Source organism: Ceratotherium simum, chromosome 5, assembly GCF_057802395.1.
Source record: "Ceratotherium simum simum isolate JZ-2026a chromosome 5, ASM5780239v1, whole genome shotgun sequence".
In the NCBI taxonomy this organism is placed as follows: Eukaryota; Metazoa; Chordata; class Mammalia; order Perissodactyla; family Rhinocerotidae; genus Ceratotherium; species Ceratotherium simum.
Window position 1 is genome coordinate 47,712,375 of NC_141904.1, and position 20,525 is coordinate 47,732,899.

At 40.3% G+C, this 20,525-nt stretch overlaps 1 protein-coding gene across 2 annotated transcripts; it reads right to left on the bottom strand.

Annotated features, from left to right (window-relative positions):
- Positions 1 to 1,893: 1,893 nt before the first annotated feature.
- On the bottom strand, positions 1,894 to 20,108 carry LZTFL1 (leucine zipper transcription factor like 1). Of its 2 annotated transcripts, XM_087430849.1 has the most exons (11): positions 19,961 to 20,108; positions 14,681 to 14,805; positions 12,445 to 12,639; positions 11,245 to 11,305; positions 10,057 to 10,128; positions 8,731 to 8,796; positions 8,567 to 8,644; positions 8,406 to 8,471; positions 6,471 to 6,647; positions 5,291 to 5,394; positions 1,894 to 4,206 (listed from the first exon to the last, which is right to left on the bottom strand). In XM_087430849.1, exons 1-11 carry the CDS (start codon positions 19,961 to 19,963, stop codon positions 4,188 to 4,190), a joined length of 966 nt encoding a protein of 321 aa, XP_087286975.1. In that variant the 5' UTR covers positions 19,964 to 20,108; the 3' UTR covers positions 1,894 to 4,187. The 2 variants fall into 2 exon arrangements, with proteins under 2 accessions (XP_087286975.1, XP_004419659.1); XM_004419602.2 differs by lacking the exon at positions 8,406 to 8,471.
- Between the last annotated feature and the right edge of the window lie 417 nt (positions 20,109 to 20,525).

The window sequence follows — 20,525 nt, forward strand, 5'->3', positions numbered from 1 at the left end:
GGATCTTGGATAACATAGTCTCAGACCAAGGAGCCCACACAAAGCTCAAAGAAGTATGACAATGGGCACGTGAACACAAGGACTATTGGTCCTCTCATATACTGCAGCACTTGGAAGTTGCCAGATTATTAAATGTTGGAATTACTTTACATCAGATAATGCCCTATGGGGCTGAGGTGCTGTCCTTCATGATGTGATATATACATTGAACCAACAACCCGATCACGTAATTTGGGGAAGCAAGGGGTAAATAGGAGTGGCTCCTCTCACCATCATTTTGTTACTCACTTGGGGATTTTGTGCTTCCTGATTCTGTAGCTTTAGGCTCTGGGGATTAGTATTCCTGGTCCCCAGGGGTTCTACCAATAGACACAGTAAGGGTTTCACTTAACCCAAAGTTATGACTGCTGCCTGCTCATTTCAGGACTCTTCAAGTCAGTAGACCAGAAGGCAAAGAAAGGAGTTACCATACTGGTAAAGGGCAACTGACCCTAATTATCACGAGGAGCTTAGGTTGCTGCTACACAATGGGGCAGGAAGGAGTACTTCTGGACTTAGGATTCACATGGGTGCTTCTTGGTGATACTTGGGGATAACAATAAATGGGAAATTTCACAACTACAACATGACAAGAGCAAAATAACCAGGGGCTCAAATCTCTAAGAAAGGAAGGTCTGACTCACCTCACTAGGCAAGCTATGCTGACCAGCAGATGTGCTGGGTGAGAGTGAGGGGAAATCTAGACTAGGCAGTGGAAGAATTTGGAGATGTTTTCCATACAGTGTCTCAGGGGGTCCCCAGCACGATTGAGCCCCACTTGCCCACAGTTGTGACTCTCAATTTGTCTCAATTCCTCATTCTCCCACAGGACTTCCTGGAATCACTTCCCAAATCCTTATCCTACAGGCTGCATTTGGGAGAGCCCAAGTAAGACTCTTTTCAACAAGGTTATCATGAGATCTTTGTCAAGCACCTTACTGAAATCCTGATATACTATGTCTCTCTCTCTCTCCTAAAACACAAATGAGTTTAGTCTGCTATGATTGTTTGCTAGTGAGACCCAGGCTGGCTCCTGGTGATTATAAGTTTCTTTTCTAAGTGCTCGTGAAAATCCACTTAATAAGCTATTAATTTGATAGCTTTGTTCATTGTTACTTTTTAAAAATTATGAAGGACTTTCAAATTCCAATTTTGCTTTGTCTAACATTGGTAGTTTTTTATCTGTAAAATACTGAAACATTTTTTCTATATGGTGTTGAAAACCGTTTTGTTTAAATGTTATTGTCTAAACACTACTATTTTGGGGACGGCCCGGTGGCGCAAGCAGTTAAGTGCGCACGCTCTGCTGCGGCGGCCCGGGGTTCGCCGGTTCAGATCCTGGGCGCACACTGATGCACTGCTTGGCAAGCCATGCTGTGGCAGCATCCCATATAAAGTGGAGGAAGATGGGCATGGATGTTAGCCCAGGGCCAGTCTTCCTCAGCAAAAAAAAAGGGGGGGGGAGGATTGGCAGATGTTAGCACAGGGCTGATCTCCTCACAAAAAAATAAATAAATAAACACTACTATTTTGTTTAAATATTAAATAATATTTTGCTGAGATGGCTTTTATTTCTGCAAGACTTGCTCACGAGAGAAATCATGTCTTAAATTTCTAATGGCAATGCTTTAGAATATAAGCATTTACACATAAGTAAAAGGAAATCATTAATGCCGAATTTTTGCAATCCAATATATCTAAAAGCACCAAGCATTTAAAAATGTAAACATCTTTATAAACCCTTTGGAGTTCATCAGAATGGAAATAGCAAATAGCAAAGGTTTTATCAAGGAGGATTACAAATTTAATGGAGAGTAATATTTTCCTTATAATGAGTTATGTAGGACATAAGCAAATGATCATTAAACATTTATTTAATATAGACTCAAAATGTAATACATAATAAGAAAAAATAAACACTTAAGTGTTGAACAGAAGAAATTAATAACAAAAAATCTTTACATTAGACTTTTGTCAACCAAAGGTCTGAGTCCTAATTTAGCAGGAACCTTGAATATTTAAGTTAAACCAAAGCTGCATTATGACAGCCACTAGTGCACAGTCTACACAGCTGAGCACACTGAAAGTTCAATTGGGGCTTGGGCCAACATTCTTAGAAACCAAAAATATATAGATTAAAAAGGATTTCTTTCTTAGTTAAATAAGATAAATCCTAAAACTAGGGAAATATTCAAAAATAAAAATTTAAAGTTGCATTTTGCTAAGGGCATGAGTTAAAACACACACGCACACAAAACAGTGACAAAGCCAAAGCACAGAAAGTATATATATGTGAAAGAATCGTGTGGATTTATGTAAGGAATATTGTATTTGTTTATCGTAATGTAGGGCATAGTTAGGTTTTAAGGTATCAGAAATACTTTTGAATTTATTATTGAACTGAAACACACTATACAGAATATTTCAAAGTTGCTACCAAAAAGCAAGTTGAAATTCTACCTGGCAATATAGGTTTCTCAGCATATGTTCCTTCCCTACAGGCATCAAATAAAGAAAGGTGTAGGGAGGAAATAATTAAATGGTTTCTGAAGGGGACACTAGCCATTTAATCAAGAGTTCTGACTCAGAATTATATAGAATATGCTGGTCCATAAATAATGGAATAGATTTTTGGAGAGAGTATCAATTTTGGGCTAAAGAAATAAAGGGTGAGACTGGAACCCCCAGCGAAAGCTCTAAAAGGACACAGAAACTGATGAGTGACCTGAATAGTGACACAGAGGAGGAAAAAATACGCAGCAAGTGCTGGTTTGTTATTAGATTTTTCCCTCCCTCCTCTGATTCATTCATCTTTTTAAGACTGCCTTCTGTGTCCTTTTGGGGGGAAATTATCTTACCCTTTATCAATTTGTTCCTTCAATATTTTAACATGAAGTCTACAAGAAAAAATAACAAATTCGAGTATTAAAAACTTGAATAAAGGTAAATGAGCTTTATCCTCTGATCAGTAAACTCTTCTTGGTGAATAAAATTTTCTCTTATTAGACAGCATTCATTTAGGGTGTGACACTCTGCTTTTGGAAATGGGAATAATTACTTCCAACAATGTGTTAAAAGTAAGTACTTTCCTTCTGAGGCATTACAGCTTTATGAACATTATTTTATTTATCTTTAGAGTATACAGTTGCATTACACAACTGCAGATGTGATCCCTAATTTCTAATGATTTATCCAAAATCACTCAAGAAAAAGCAGGACCAATGGAAATATAATCAAAACCTCTCGAAAAAGCAGTTACTGTAGATGCATATAAATAAATAAACTATACTCGAAAGTTGATTCGGCGATCCGGTAACTGATTTTATGTTGAATATAAGTCTTTTTAAAAGTTTTCTTGTTTAACATGTAATCTAAAAGAATATTCTAGAAACTGAAGTATAGATTACACTTATTCTGAGCCTAGATACCTTCTCAACTATAGAAGTACAGGATGGATCTGACTTCTCCATCAGTAATACAGACTCATGACAAGTTGTGCTGCAAAAAGTGCCTGAATCTCTTCTCATAAACATAGCATTTAGCTAAAGAAACCAAAGAAGTTAACTGAATCCTCATGTTCACTATTAATTTTCATTATAACTGGTAAAAATGCTGCCTATAATAGACAGTATTGATATTTTCAATGAATTCATATTTTTTTTGATGATCAAGTAGAGAAAATGAATTAGATTTCAGTTTTAAAAATAAGGTTTATTTGTAGTAACTATCTTTAAGAACTACATTTATTTATTTTTACCCTGGGGAATGCACAAGTATGGACAAGGCCAGCTTTTACACTTACTAAAAAGGTATACTCTTTATACTAATGCAAAAGAGTAAGACTCTTCTTTGCACTCTAAAACTTGCTTCTTCATTATAAAGAATTCTCACTGCATTTGAACTGAGACACTGGAGCCCTCTGCAGAAAGGAGTGTGGGACGATTGGCCAGAATCAGTCCGTAGGCTTTCTCTTTTCTCAGTTAAGTAACTGAAACAGGAACTCTAGTTCTAAATATTAGAAGCAAAGTTTAAACATTAGAACAATAAAGAGAGGGATTCTTAACAGACTGCTTCAGAATACATGCCTGAGGCGAGAGTGGCTTGTCCTTTCACGTTGTGGCAGCTTCCAGATGAATCTTCTTCAATTTCTAATCTTCAGATTCATATCTGGAAAGAGATATGAATTAAATTAGGAACACAGTGTCATGACACTTTTTGTTGCTGTTGTTACCAAATGAGTTTACTTGAAACATCTCCAAGACTAAACCAGACACACTGCATTTTCCACTTAAGATGACTGCTATGGTACAGTCAGATGCCTTTAAGGCAGCATGCTGGTGACTCGGGGGATTCCTGCCGCAGGAGGGAGAGAATGCACCTGACAACTGCTAAGATACCTTCAGACTCCAAGACTCTGTATCTGGCATTTAGATCTACGATAGCTTAGAACAGAAATTTACTAATTATCTAAATGGTCAGATCGGCACAAATAGGTGATATGGCTGTGTGAGTAAAGGGTTAACAAACCTCCTTCTTATAGGACAAATGTGATCTTGGATTCACTTTCTAGCTCTGTCCCCCTGGAGCCCTGATAAAGGTAAAATGTCAGCTGAGTTTCCAGGCAAAATCGCTAATGACAACAATGCCCCTGAGCAGTAGACTACACGTAGGCCAGGACAACTGTGAACAAACTATGAATAGTGTCGGGAGCCACAGCTTCAGGCTTCCCTCTGTGGGTGAGTTCTTATAACCAGACGTGTCCTTACCTGGGCATCACGTGGTTCTACCAGAGATACCGGTCTCAGGTGGAGCAGGGGCTTCTAAGCCACACTGGCTATGGCACCCACCCACACGGACCTCATTCTCTAGCACTAAATTGTCACTTGAGGGCACATATGACCAGGTCTTGGACTGCTGCAAGGATACCACCGAGGAAAAATGCCTAACGCTGCCCTGCCAGCTTGCAGTGTTTCCTGTCTGATACCTGCTAAGTGAATCCACTGCCAAGAGCAGCCTACTGCAGTTGTGTGGGACTCTGAAGCTCTAGCCGAACCTAAAAAGGAGCTCTGGTAGGCACTACGGACAAGGCCTAGCTAGAGCTCCTCTGCTTTCCTCAGACGCAGGCTTCTGGACTACACGACAGAGCAACTACCCACCGGCCTGACCTCTCTGGACACAAGCTTAGATTTAATGAAGAACAGATATCAACCCAGTGGAGAGACAAATTCAGAAGCAGGATTGGATGGCTTACTTTGCCAGTCTTTTCCTCAGGTCTTTGATTTGGTCATTCTTCCTGGTAAGAATCTCTTTCATGTTTCGATAAGCTGCTGTTTGTTGGAATTTCTTCTCTAACTCCTGCGTAGTGAAAAATGTTAGCCCATTACTAAGAAACAGTTAAGGAACGAAATAACAAATCTGATGAAAATGTATATTTTTTTGCCTCAATTTTACTAATATTGTGCTTATATTCTTTTCTGACTTCTTTTAAAAAAATATACTTATATAAAACTAAGACTATCTAAACTTTAAAAATACATTCTTTCAAATGAGAAGCCAATAAAATAGTAATATTTTCCCAAGTACAATGTTAGCAAATAACTCAAACATACTATGCCCTAGACATGGGAAATATATTTGAAATAGTAAATTAATTTTCAAGCAAAATAAGCACAATCCTTTTTCCAAATCCCAAAGTAGTATGAGTATTTTAGGAGGAAGATTTTTAATTTAGTTAAATGTTAGCTCCCATATTCTTTTTTAAATTTCTTTTTTGCTGGGAAAGATTCTCCCTGAGCTAACATCTGTTGCCAATCTTCCTCTCTTTTCTTTTTCCCGTCCCCAAAGCCCCAGTACATAGTTGTATATTCTAGTTGTAGGTCCTTCTAGTTCTTCTCATGTGAGCCGCTGCCACAGCACGGCTACTGACAGACGAGCGGTGTGGTTCCACGCCCGGAAACTGAACCTGGGCTGCTGAAGCGGAGCGTGCCGAATTTTAACCACGGGCCATCAGGTCACAGGCCACTCATATTCCTAAGAGTCTAATCTCCAAAGTGATGAACCCAGTTCTCTACATATTTCATATGAATTAAAAGGTACAGAATCCTTTAACAAGGCCACCATCCCTCTGCCAGGCTGTGGGGGCCGCGCAGGAAGAGCAACACTGGGGTGCAGGGCAGTGGGTGCAAGCCACCTGGGGCGGGGTATGTTACCACACCAGGGGAAGGAGTGGAGACTTTTCATTATCACAGATATTGTAGTGTCAAAGATGGAAGATTTTCAGTGTCCAGAAATGATAAATCTTTAGAACACATATTGGCTAATCCTTGATGAAAAACAAGGTGAACCTGCAGTGGTCCAGCGTTTCCCTGAGTTATACTTGTTCCTCTATACTGCATTCATCCCTTAAGTGGACAGGAACAAACAAATCTGACCTTCTCAGCCAGGCTTAGCTGCTCCTGAACTCTGAGTAGGTCGTGCTTGGCTGTCACTAGATCCTCCTCCAAGGACTTCTGGTTTTCTGTCTTGTCATTAAGTGTCTTCTCAAACTCACTCTTCAAAGCAGCAACAGTGTTTTCCAAGTCACTCAAGTCTTGGACCTTTATAAAATCCTATTAAAAACACAGACATTAACATAATTTCATGTTAACACCCTAAACAGTAACTGTTTTAGAGTGATGATTCAACAGCATGAGATGAAAGAACGTGAGCCTCCCTTGCCAGCCTGGGGAAGCTCCGGCTCTCTGAGGGTCGCACGGTGTCCTGCACATGGCAGACAGGGCTCACTCATTTCCAAATACGTAAAATATGATTTACGAACTGCTGGATTTCTGAAGAGGAACAAGGGAGAGGTGAGATCCTAGATTTGACAAGGTCGTGTGTCCCAGAGTTGGGGTGGCAATTGGTTTCATTTTTGAAAAGTCAAGTTAAAAAAAGTCCTGGTGAAGAATTTTAAATGATACAGATGGAAAAATAATAAAATCAATACAATTTATATCAAAAATTTAATAGACTTATGTTTTGGTTATTTACAATAAAATATGAGAGCCTAATTAATGCTTACTGGTTATATGGTTAGCTAAATTTACAGGTTTTTATACTAATTAGTGGTATGCATGTTCGCACCCTCGATCAGCATAATACAACAGCTGGGTCTCCTCTCCACCTGGATTTTGTTTTTGACTGGATAAAACTTATAATAGGAAGAAGAATTGTACTAATAAGACAGAAAAATGGTCTATAATTGCTAAATATGAAAATGAAGCAGTACTATCAACAAAAGAAAAATTCCTTACTCATTTTTGAAATCTGGTCTTTAAAAAAGATTTTATTTCATTGCAACTAGTGAAGGAATGTATGCATTTTGCTTTTGCCAAGATCTTAAAAGTAAAATTGGAGCAAAATCCAAAATGGCTTTTAAAACAAATTCATCATCCAAAAATGTTGGCAATTGTTTTACTTTTGAGAAATTATAAAGCTGTTCTAGAGTATTTAGCTCTTTGTTTTATAAATCTATGTATCGTTCCTGGTCTATAGTGATTGAAAATCATATACATTTTCCTTTGTTTTTTTAGCCATATAAGAAGTATCCTCCTGTTTTAAAAATACCTACAGACGAAATGATGTAATATCTGAGATTTGCTTCAAAAAAAAAAACAGGGGGAGGGGAGAGCAAAGGAGAGGTAAATATGAAACAGACTGGCTATGCCTTGATGATACAGCAGAGTGATGAGTCCTGGGGCTGCATTATACTATTCTCTCTACTTTTGTATATGTTTGAAATATAGAAAAAGCATAACAAAAGTCTAATGAAGTAGGTTTTGGGATTGTTTAGTAGACACTTACAATGACAATACAACCATCAACAAAGCCAGTGCTGCACTGAAAATTCACTCAACTGGTCCTGCTGACATGAAATCCTGGTACGGCATCCAGCCTCAATGGAAAGGCCACAGAGGGCACAACTGTGCACAAGATAACTTCCAGCAGGTGGAGCAATACTCAGTCATTCCTCTCAGACAAGCCTGGACAACTTCAACACTGGGTAGCACCGTATTATACAAGTACTGCTAGATATAGATGGATGTGAAGATGCACAACCAGTAAATTCATTCTATTTTGTCGTACTCACCGAAGGCAAACTTAAGTGATAATAAGTTCTGTATAATAAAACCCCAATACAAATTCAATTAACTGAAAGCGCTTCCTTTCTTTATTTCCTTTTTCCCATTGTAATTGGAATGTCAGAGTGAAAGGGGAAAGAACTTTAAAAAAATAAATTTAAGAATATCTTGTATGCCAATGGGCTCTCGGGACATGTGAGGGTTGTGAGCTGTGTATCTGCCACTCTGCCCTCCCCTGGCTCTCACCTGGCCTTTCCTGGGCAGGATGTCCGGAGGCAGGACAGTGGCATCTCTCACAGGGAGTGGCAGGGGCTGGGGCATAATGAACAGTAACTAAGACTTAATATTGAGTTTATAACCCTATTCTATTTAGAAAATGTGAAAAAGATAGCTAAAACTTATTTTACCTTTTGATTTTCTTGATCAAGCTGTAAATTTTGCAGTGCTCTTTCTAGTTTTGACTTCTCATCCAATGCATTTGTTGCCTACAATCAAGTTCAAACAAAACACATTCAGTATTCAGTCTGTAAGTAACTCTTTCAATAATTTTGTTCAAGTATTTCTCAGTTACCTGTATTTCAATGGTCTTCAGCCTTGACTTCAATTTCTCATTCTCTTCTTGAAGTCTTAAAATTTCCTTTGAGAGTATATTCAAGTTTTATTATTTTAGCCAAAGTATTTTTAATACTTGAAATTACTTGTTTCACTTAAAAACTGAATCTTTAAATTAAATTTAAATTACATAATAGCTCAAAAACCTGCATGCACTGGTTATTGGTAATATTCCAATTTCACCTAGCCCACCAGCCTCAACACCTCTTGAGTCATCCTTGGCTCTAAGACTTCTAGTTCCTTCTTTCATAGTCTCTCAGACTCTTTTTATCCCTCTGTTCTCAGCCTTTTTCCCAACTCCCCCACCCCTGCCATCTTTCACCTAGCTGATCCTGCACCCCTTGGGTCTATTCTTGGCCTACACTGCACACCACTTACCACTTATCCTAAAAACACAGTCTTCATCATTCCAATACTCTATGTCCAACCCCTAAATGGTTGCCACTGAGACCACACGCCTTTGCTCTTAAGCAGCTCCATCATGCGAGTCACCTGTCAGTCCAGTCTCATTTCTTACTATACTCCAACACACACATCAGCCCAGTCAGCGAGCAGTGCACTGTGTTTCAAATCATGCCAGCCTCCTTTCTGCCTCTGACTGTTGCCCATTCTGTTCCCCTGCCTGCCATGCCCCCTTCTCTTCCCTCTGACAATTTAATCTGTCTTCACCTTTCAGCCCAGCTCAGGAACCACCTTCCCAAGAGCCTGTCCTCAACTACTCTTATCCACACGGAAACTGTCTTCTCTGCCACCCTGTGGCATCAGTGGCACACAGGTTACCATTCCCATCTCTGTTTTTAGAATATTAGTTCTCCCTTCCCAATGAGACTGTAAGGTTTTTGAGGGCAAAGGGCCAGGTATTGCACTTCTTTTTATCTAATAATATTTAGCATAAATAATGTTGAGAATACAGGAGTCATGAAAAATATGTGTATATTGGTGATTAATTTTTATAAACCTATTAACAAAAAAAAAAATCTCTCGTTATCACAGATCATAAACTTCAAATGTCTATCAGTAAACACAGTCCAAAATTCCGCGCTCTTCACTTCACCATGAAAAGATGCAACCAGGAGCTGCTTCAGACTCTTTGGAAGGTAAGTATGCCCTCTTCTGGCCCACCGGGTACCATTAAGTAAAACTACTATGACGGCTTAATTACCCTCAGGGGACCAAAGCCTGAATCGACCTCCTTCCACCTCAGTTTCTCTACCCTAGAGTTGTGCAGGCAATGAGAATACATAATTAGGGGGTTTGCCATTTCTCAAAATGATGACAACATTACCTTGTTTAGGAGTTCTGCTGTTCCACCTTCATTAAGTGGAGCAAGTTTTGGCTTTATGGTATCTATGATGGGCTGAAATGAAATAAAGAAACCAAACTGAAATCACCATAGAATAAATCAGGTGTAATCACTGAACACTTGGACTTTCTAAGTGGAAGACACTGTAAACATGTCCACTGGATGTCAGCTCCACAAGTGTGGGGACTTTCACTGTTTAGTTCTCTGCTACATCCCAGTGCCTAGGACAGTGCCTGGCCCATAGTGCCCAATATAAGTTAGAGATAAAAATGAAATTCATCCTCCTCATATCTTCTTAAAAAAATATAGATGGAAGAGAAAGGAGGGAGGGAAGGGACTCAAAACCAGAGCAGATACAGACCCTAGTATCTAGGGACTTGGATTTTACCCTCTGGGAGCTGAAACAGAGATTTCTGCATAAATCCCAGACTCTGGGAAAACTGTAACATTGATGAGGATTTAGGCAACTACATTACAGATGAATAACTTGGCACAAATATTCTGGAAATTTAGCAATATGTATTAAAAACAAAAGAATCCATGCCATCTGACCCAGAACTTCCTTAGCCAGAAATAGGTTCTAAAGGAATAACTGGAAAATTATTTTGTATGTGTATGTTCCTGGATTCATCTTAGCGGTTTGACTCTCCAACACCAGGGAGTAATTATAGTGCATCTATACAATGGAATGTTAAGTGATCATGGCAAAAATGAGAATGATTAAAATAAGAAATAGGTAACTACTAGTACTGTCTCCACTTGACAGAACAGGAAAACGAGGCTCAGCCATCTCAGGTACCCTGCTCAAGGTCCCACAGCTAGGGAGTCACAGAGCCAGATGTACACCCAGGCTTGGCTGACCCCCAAGCCTGTGTTCTGCATCATCTGAATGAAGAGTTTATATGGCTGAGTCAGACGGACTACAGGGATTTCGTGTGTGTGTGTGTATGAGAGAGAGAGAGAGAGACAGCAGACAAAAACAGTTTTTCATAGTTACTTCCAAAGCTTTTCTCCTTTTGCCTAAAAATCTGAGAGGCAATTTTTGAATTCTGCTTTTGAGTTGAATGCTTTTCCTTGAGAGTTCTCACTTTAGCCTCTTAATGCTCTGAGTGACTTGAGGATTTTAAATACAGGCTATTAAGGTATGGACTTAGAATGACCAAAAATTACCTTTTTATTTGAAGATGTAAATTCTGCTTTTTCAAATTCTGCAACTTGTTCTAATAATTCTCTTGAAGATAAAAAACAAATATGAAAAATATTCATTTGAAACAGATTTGTATCACACATTAGAAAAATAAAATCACTGGTACCAATCTATTACATGCCAGAGAGAACAGAGCAAGATGAACAAAACTAATTATTATCGAGGATATAGTTGATATATCTATATCAATATAACTATATAGGATATTTAGTTATAGTCGAGGATCCAAACCACATGGACTCAAATTTGAACATTCCGCAGCACCTAGTATTTTGCACCTACTGAGTGTAGAATATAATTGCTAGAACTAAACTACAATGTTAATACAAATATGTCTGAAATTTGCAGTCAATTTTTTTGTATTTTTGAGGTGCTATAGGGAGATTGCCCTATTATGTAATATGTATTGTTAGCTAGCAGATGTTCAAGAAAGACAAACTGATTTTAACAGAATAGTCTTGGAAAAATGGAATTAGTTCATGATATCTACTGAAACAGAGTATGATCAATTCTCAAGACAGACAGATGGTTTCGGGGTGATCCACCTGATCATTTCTTTTTATTTGCCAAGGTAAATGAGCGTTGACTGTATGAAAGCTTATAGAGTGAATGGCAGTAACTACTCTTTTAAGCTTCTTCATATGTCAGTTTCTCAAAGTTTTCTCACCAATTACCTACTGACAGTTGGTCACTTACATGGTTTTCCTTCCCTACCCCTACATCTCCTATTTTATCTTTAAAATATAAGAGTATAATTTTGAATGCAAATATTTAGAAATAAACTTCCAATACTACTGAATTGATAAATTTGAATTAATTTTTCAACTGTTCCATAATCTTTATTTCTTAGTTGACCTATCTCTAAAGACTTATCACACTGATCAGGCTAATAAAGATATCTTAAAATAATTAATAATAGCCTGGAAAGCAATTCCATAAATCTCAAAGGTCTTTATAACATGTAGGGACAGTAGCAACAGAGAATTTTGCAGAGGATGTTAGCGGCACCTAAGCGATCACTCAGTAGCTGGATGCTCTGCTGCCACCCCACCAGCGTTTTCTCACACACCAGCCCCAGGAAAAGCAGCAGTGAAGGCACTCGCTAGCTTTTACGATCATGCTTGGGCCTCGACAGTCATAACTGCAGGTAGAAATTTTGTTACCTGTTTTCAAGTTCAGAGATATCTGTTTGTAGCTTGAGGTACCACTTCTCAGCCTGCGAGAAAAGCTGCCGCAGGAGTAACACATTGGTATAGGCCGTGTTGATGAGCTCGGACTCCACCTCACCATGGACCACAGCCTGCAACCCGTTCAGGACTTCCAAGACTTCGTCTACGGTGAAGGTCTCCTCCACCAGCCTGAAAACCAACCGCGATCCAAAAATTCAGGATAAACAACAAAAACCATTTACAAAATAAAACAAAACTTAGAAACCCACATTTGTGTCATCCAAAGGATTAAAGGGTTATAGTGAAAATCTCTCTGGGAACCATCTTCTTTATTAATAAAACAGACTGAAAAAAATTTAAGCTCAATTAATTTTTGATGTCTATTTAAACAATTAAATTGTGGCTCCTTCTTCAAATGTGCACATCCTTTAATACAAGTACATGCTCAGAAACATTTCCTAAATTATATACTTTTTTCTTTAGTTTTTCAGTTTAAAATTTTTTTTACTTTAATCTCCCCTAACATTAGTCTTATCACTTTTAGAAATTTCAAAAGTCACCTGGAAAGTGTAATTTCTCCTTTCTTTCTATTATTTGTCTAGCATTTCAATAATTGTATGAACTATTCACATGTTAGTAAATGCCCATGAGAAAATCAGTGGTAACTATATCTTGCTTCTCTTAGCATTCTTGGGACCCAAAAGAAAAAAAAAAACCTAACATCTTTAACGGAGTTAAAGCTCCAGTGACCACTGACCATTCCATAAAAATGAACATCATCAATAGTATTAAAAATCCACTCTCACACAGAGAATGTCTGAGTTGGAAGGGAATGTCAGAGTCATCTTCTTCAATCTCCTCACTTTACAGATGGAACAAAGGCTCAGAGGAGTGACGTGCCCATGGTCCCACTCAACCCCACAATCACTTCCAGCACTCCTGGCAACATGCCCTACAGCTGGGTCCTTGGCAGAGCTTCTGTGCCTGCCCCCTACTTTCAACGACAGTTTCACAGTAACACAGTGCTTTCCTCTCCCTGCCGCCGCCCTCAGAGTCTCTTATCCATCGGACACTCAGCAGGCGAAGAGCAACCGCCTCAGGTTTATTTCTTCTTCACTTCCAAAAAGACATAAGGGAATTGCACCAAAGTCTTATCACAGTTATACTCCAGTTAATATTATTTGATTTACCATTCTTTAATGTTTCATTTAGCCAGCAGAATTTAACTACTCTAAAAAAATCAAAACTGTATTTTTGATGAAAGTCCTTATTAAATCCATTAACAATCTTTCTATATTCTTTAATAGAACACAACAAATCTGCTTAAAAAATGTGCTTTATTTTGGCAACCCCTGTTCATTATTATGAACAACATTAAGGTACTCGGATGCATAAAGTGAGTAATAAAGTACCTTCTCTGCCTGTCCCACAGCCTCACCAATTAAATGGTTGCTGACATCTGCTGGAGGTTAGGAAACCAGATTACCAGATTAGATCAATGGGTTGAACAAATAACGGTCTACTGTTGATGGTCTCTGCTACCGAGTGAAGTTCATGGCTTTACGACAGTTGTAGCTCTCTTTTTCATTTACGTCTTACTTGACATTTAAGTGTGCCAAAGTCTGATCCCCAAGGAATCTGATGTCTCTTTATTATTCAGTCCTTTTCTTTGGTTTCTCTATTATCCTGTAGATCAAACATAATTTTTCTATGGACTTTAATTATCTTCCATTACTGGTCCAACCAAACTAATTATCATCTCTTGCTACAAATCAATTAACAATTTTGGTATTAGTCAGCAAGCTATTCACGGTTTCCTGCTGTGTTCCCCTCTCCCAATTCAGTATGAACTGCATAGGTGTTTTCTTGCTAATTGTCATGTCTTATGGCTCTAATCTTTTAATTAATAACTCAAGTAAATAAAGTTCTGGAATCTTTAATACAGCAAGCCAATCATTAACCTACAAGCACTTCACAATTTCCTGACTGCCCTTCTGAAACTTTGCAATCCCATAATTATCATACGTGCATGTTTGATAATAGATTGCTCCCACCACAATCCAATTTCCTGAGTTTCACATTTCCATGACCCTTCATATAGCGGCTCTCAGTGAATAACTGATCATGATAATCCCAGCAATGGTTTGTATGGCCTCTGCTATGGCATCCCCATACTGGCTACCAAAAAGGATCCATGTTCCCAGTGGGTTTCCTTAGAGTCCTCTGATACCTGCTCTCCTTGAGGTCTTGGAAGCAGGAATCTACAGTTTTGAGTCTCAAGCCTCTCTTTGAACGAGCAAAACGCATATAATTAATAACTTCATTTTGATGATGCTCATTTAGGCCCAATTCTGCCTGAAAGAGAGAAAAGTAATGTAATTTGTTAGTCTTGAAGATGTAATAAAGGAACCAACAATGAAAACATACAGGATCTCCTGTGGTGGAGACTGCTAGATGTCCACTAAATTCTGTTTTTTCCTTCTTCCAGAGTACAGGGCTGCCCAACTAGAGGACACTTCCCAGCCCTCCTTGCAGTGGGGTGTGGCCATGTGACTATTTCTCAGCCATGGATGTAAGCAGAAGGGATGAGGGCTATTTCCTAAGCCTGGGCCTTAAGACACAGGGTGCACCTTTGCCACACCCTATTTCTCTGAAACCTAGGGGTTGGGGGAACAGCAAGATGAAAGGGACCTGTAACCCTTAATGACTTCGTGGAGCAGCACTGACCCACTCACCCAACTGAGATGAGCACTGAGGTGGCCGTTAAGTGAGAGAGAAATAAACTTCTTTAAGCCACCGTTTTTTGGATCTCTATTAAAGCACCTTAACCTTACCCTAGTTAAAACAGCTTTAAAAAATATATGTGGTTTTGAAACAGCCATTAATTGGTCTTGATTTTAAACCAGATGAGAGCTTGACAATTACGGACTAGAGATTAATGAAGTTCTTTTTCATTTTATAGCTATACTGAAAATTAAAGAAGGAAATTATAAAATTGAACATCTAATATAGGGGACTAAATGAGTCAGAATTATCTTTATTTTAAGAATTAAAACTTGATCTATCGTAGCCTTCTTATGGGAGACAAAGATCTAACTTCCAAGCCTGTTTTTCAGGCTTTCCTCTCACTCTCAGCACACAGCGTTGCCTCCAATACTGTGGAGGCCAACACCAAGGTCACTGGGCATAATCTCCTTCCCCCACCAAGTCCCTCACCACAGCTTTTCTGCATCCACATTCTTACCTCCTCCCAGCAGTCTCAATTTCCTTAGAACATAAGTCTACAAAGGCAGGCCCTTGCCATTTCTGGTTCCGTGAGGTATCCCCAGAACTTCTCATAGTGCCTGGCACACAAAAGACAGGTGCCCGACAAATGAACTTCAAGAGTGTTCCACCTTTTGAAGGTCACTCCTTCAGGAGGCCCTAATCTGTTTCGTCCAAACTCCTGGGGGACTTTATTTAGCCAATTATTCCCCTTCTCAAGACACTATAGGTTTCTTCCTCCCTTCAGGCTATAGGGAAGACTACGCATATAAACCTCATTCACGCTACAAAACAAACAAACAAAAAAACCCCAAAACCTGAGATCCCCTCTAGCCACCACTGCATTCTATTCTCCACTTCCCTTCTACTCTCCCTATCTCCGTTCTATCATCTAAACCCATATGCTACTCAAATTGCTTTTGAAAAGCTCACCAGCAACTTCTTAATTACAAATCCAACTAACACGGCTGATGCCTTGCTCTCAGCTGACCTGCTCCCTTCTTTGGTTGCTGACCCCACCTTTCCTTCTTCTTCTTTTTTTTTTTTTTTGTGAGGAAGATCAGCCCTGAGCTAACATCCATGCCAATCCTCCTCTTTTTGCTGAGGAAGACTGGCCCTGGGCTAACATCTTCCTTCACTTTATATGGGACATCGCCACAGCATGGCTTGACAAGTGGTGTGTCGGTGCACGCCTGGGATCCAAACCCAGGCTGCCAACAGTGGAGTGCCCACACTTAACCGCTATGCCACAGGGCCGGCCCCCACCACCTTTCCTTCTTGATCTCATTTGTAGGCTCCTCTTCTTGGGCTTGCCTCTTAAATATCTGTATTTCCCAGGGCCCTGCCCTTGGACCCTTACTCTTCTCACTCTGTATCTTCTCCTTGATGACATAATCTATCTTAAGGTTTCCACTATTACCTATATGCATATGACGCTCAAGTACAACAGGCTGGCCTACAGATATGTATCCTTGACTGCATGATGCACAGCTCCACGAACTCTTTTTCTCCTCCTACATTGTATTTAATATTTCCACAATTCAAGACACTAACGTCTAACAATTGAAGAACTACCCAAGATATCATGATGCTCTCTAATAGTTATTTATCCAGTAGACTAATGCTTCAGAACAACCAGTTGAGGTATTTTGTCGAATGTAAACCAACACATTTCAGGTATGTACTTAAATTTCATGACTCTACCTGATTTGATTAAACTGGTAATTAAGATTTTGCCTTAGGGCTAGACAATGTGGAAAGAAAGAAGGAAGAATTTTCTTATGTTTTGGTTTATATTGTATTTATCCTCAATACAACCCTATGAAAACAGTAATATTCCTACTTTACAGAGAGAAAATTGTTGTACAGAGAAGAAATTTTTCCCAAACTACTGAAAAAGTAAGTGGGAGAGGAGGGATCTGAATCAGGCAATCTAACTCCAGAGCCCTCACTCAACTCTGCTGTTTCAAATCCTTTTAGAAATATGGCAGAATTTAAATAAATAAGAGAACATATACATGTTAGAGTTGCATATGCACCTGAGTTGTGACTCACAAGGCAGATTTCCGCTAGGCATTTAAAAAAAACCCCAAAACTGAACACCTACGTTAGAAACGATGTTATTTCTTATAGTCACAACAGTATGAGCAAGAATATCCCACAATTTGGAAATACCTCAAAACAATGTCGCAAGTTGTTAAAAAAAAAACCCATAAACTCAAATGCTCAATCATTCTTCATTGTTTATAGTACATATTAAATCTACAATCCTGAGCCCTCCAAACTCCCCAAAATCTTTCTCTAACACTGCTTCCCAGGACTAGTCTGCTCATCAGCTCTGAAGCATGACTTAACATTTCCTGCCTATACTTTCACTCTAGTTACCTGATCCTTGACTAAAACTACTTCTCCATTCCTGTTTAAGAATCTGAATCCTACCCAGTGGTGTGCTGGTAAATGTTTAACAAGAGGCTTGGGGAGTGGGGGGAGATATGAAACTCTGCTTTGTAGCCCTTGCTGATTTCCATGGTGTAAATACTCCCACCATGGCTGATTTCAAGCTACCAATATAATGTCACTGAATGCAGAGGTGAGAAGACATGCATGCAATTGGCTCTCAGCAGCCAGTACAAGCATGCTCCAGCACATCACTGAATTCCTACCCATCCTTCAAGGCCAAACTTATTCTGTGAAGCCTCCCAATATACCTCAGTAACTCTAGTTATGCCTTCCTCCAAAAACTAGCACATACCATCTCTGCTGCTTATCTGGTGCCACCACAGACTGATTACTATTAGTTGTCTTTTTTTTTTTTCCCCCAGGTGTTGCTTCTCCAACTAGACTGTAAGCTCGTGAGGGCATGAATCATTTCTTACAACACACAGCTCCTCATACAGGGCCTTGTACAGAGTAAGTGGCCAATTCATATCTGTTAATTATTTTCTCTCCTGTCAAGAAGAGTTAAGATTGTCCTAAGAGCAAGAAGAAAAAATTACTCAAACTGAGAAGGATGAACTTTAGGACAAAAGACAGAAAAGTGCCTCTAAAATCGAAGGGAGTGAAGACAGGGGGCAGAAACGGGCAGCTTAGTTCAGTAGGAGAAAAAGCATCAGCTCAGGAAATGGCTTCTACTTCCGCATATGCACACATGTACACTCTACATACCCGAGTCAAATCGCTCGAGAAATAAAGGAATAGGTTCATGTGTGGTATAAGCAGACAGAGCACTGGATTAAAAACCAAGTTTAAGTCAAGTCATGCAACTGTCTGTTACCAAATCACTTAACTTCATTGACACCAGTTTTAACATCTGTTAAATGAGAGAGGTAGATGTGATGATCAGCTCTAAAATATTTAGAAACAATGGGAGGTATCCAAATAGGTAAATCAGAATTTGTTTGAATTTTGTTACAGAAATATCCTATTAAAATAATAAAAAGAGGTAAAAACATAAAGCAAGAATCCTACCAGAGCACTGCCAAGCTAGCGTCCTGAAATTGTGCCATAAAGTGAGGGGGAGGGGCATGAAGGTACCAGAAATGGTTCCCTGTTCCTGCTGATGCCCAAAAATCCACATACAATTTTACTCTGCGAAGTACGAAGAAAATGTAATAATAAAAATGAGCACAATCTAATAAAACCTATCATATATTGTTTAATTTTTAACAGGTACTGTGCTATTTATTTTATGTGCATTCTCATTTATCATTTTAACAACCCTAGCACAATTATTATTACCTGCATTTACTAATGAAGAACCTGAGCCTGACTCCAAAGCCTCCATTGTTAAGCAAATTGATAGAAAGGAATGACAGAAGATAGAATGGGAGCAGATGTCAATTTTTTGTAACATTACTATCATCATTTTTTCAACCAGTTCTTCATATTTTAGGGAAACCAAGAGAATGAGTGGGACAGGCTCTAAGCTCAAGAAGGGTAGGGAATGGTCTGTTTTGTTCACAGCTGTAACCTCAGCTGCAAGAAAGTGCTTGTAACACAGTATGGGCTAAACAGGTTGCCGAGGTATTTCAGTAGCCCATTTCAGTGGTGCCCCCAACCCTGGTTTCATTCCTTTTTATGAACACTTCAGTACTGTGCATTGTTCTAAATACGGTTGCCATTTAAGTTTGCAAGCTGAATCTGCTGGAGAGATTAATGGGATATGTTTTAGCATACACGAAAACGTGGCCTCTTTTGAACAGGTGAAAACCAAAGATATGTCACCCAAGTTTCCTCAGCTGTAAAATGGGGGGCTTGGGTTCTTAAAGTCGCTTTCACATCAGAAAGTTGGATTCAATCACGTTCTCCCTTCTCGGCTCATTAACACGTAATTGTTTATGCTGCCAAAGGGTTTGCGTGTTTGTGTGTAAAAACTTGGAGTTTTGGGAATCGAACGAGAATCCCGCCCTGCGCCTTCTGCTGGCAGCCGGTTCCCTCCAGCTCTCTTCACCAGCCACCTGCGAGGTGCGACTTGGCCCGGACACTCCAGGCAAGGGCGAGGAAGGAAGCGACGCGGCGAAGCGAGTCTGCTAGGAGAGGGCTTCACCTAGGATTATCCCGGAAGGGCTTCGGCCGAGGTTAACTGAGCCTCCCGCATCCGGCGCAGCCTCCCGTCCTCAGGGAGGCCCAGGAGGGGACTCAGACCGCTGCAGGCCAGGCCACCACTCCGGGCCCCCGCTCTGCGTCTCCAGCCCCGGCCGCTGCCCTCTCCTGGGCGCAGTGCGGCGCCACTGGGCCGGCTACTCACCATAGCGGCGGGCGGGCGTCAGCAGCCTAGAGGAGCGGGAGAACCCAGGCAGATCCTCGCCAGGCCCGGGATCGCCGAGGGGGGCCGAACCGCAGAAGCTGCGGAAGGAGCGCGGGTTGTTTAGAAGCCCCCGGTTGCTAATGGGAACGGAGGCACGTGACTCTGGAGTTATGCACTTTTATTGGTCCTCAAGATCACGCGACAGGAAGTGCAGTGTGCCTAGCGGACCGCCGCATGCGCATTGGCTTCCAGAGCCAGGATGTCCCACCTTTTCGCGCCACGATGACTTCGGGGCTGGCCGCCGTTGCCAATGGTAACGAGAGGGCTGCCGCCGGAGCGTCGGAGGCTGGGTTGCTGTGAAGATCTTGTTCCTCACTTCTCGCGGCCTGGCGGCCCAGAGGGTCAGGGCCTCGACGCTGAGTGCTGAGCTTTCAACTATCTCATGGGGCGTGTGTTGCGCGCGCCCGAGACTTGTTTCTCTTATCCGGGAGGTCCTACTTGGCCGAGAGAGGCCAATAGCACCAGCGCTGCTAGCTCCTGGGTAGAGCTTTGAGCGATCCTCCCC

Bases quoted from the DNA above. Each gene is read 5' to 3' on its own strand.
- LZTFL1 (XM_087430849.1), bottom strand. The intron at 10,129-11,244 runs GTAATTTTTGGT...ATTTCATTTCAG, and splicing joins TTACATCTTCAAATAAAAAG to CCCATCATAGATACCATAAA. The intron at 6,648-8,405 runs GTGAGAGCCAGG...TGTTTTTAATAG, and splicing joins TCCTGCCCAGGAAAGGCCAG to GATTTTATAAAGGTCCAAGA.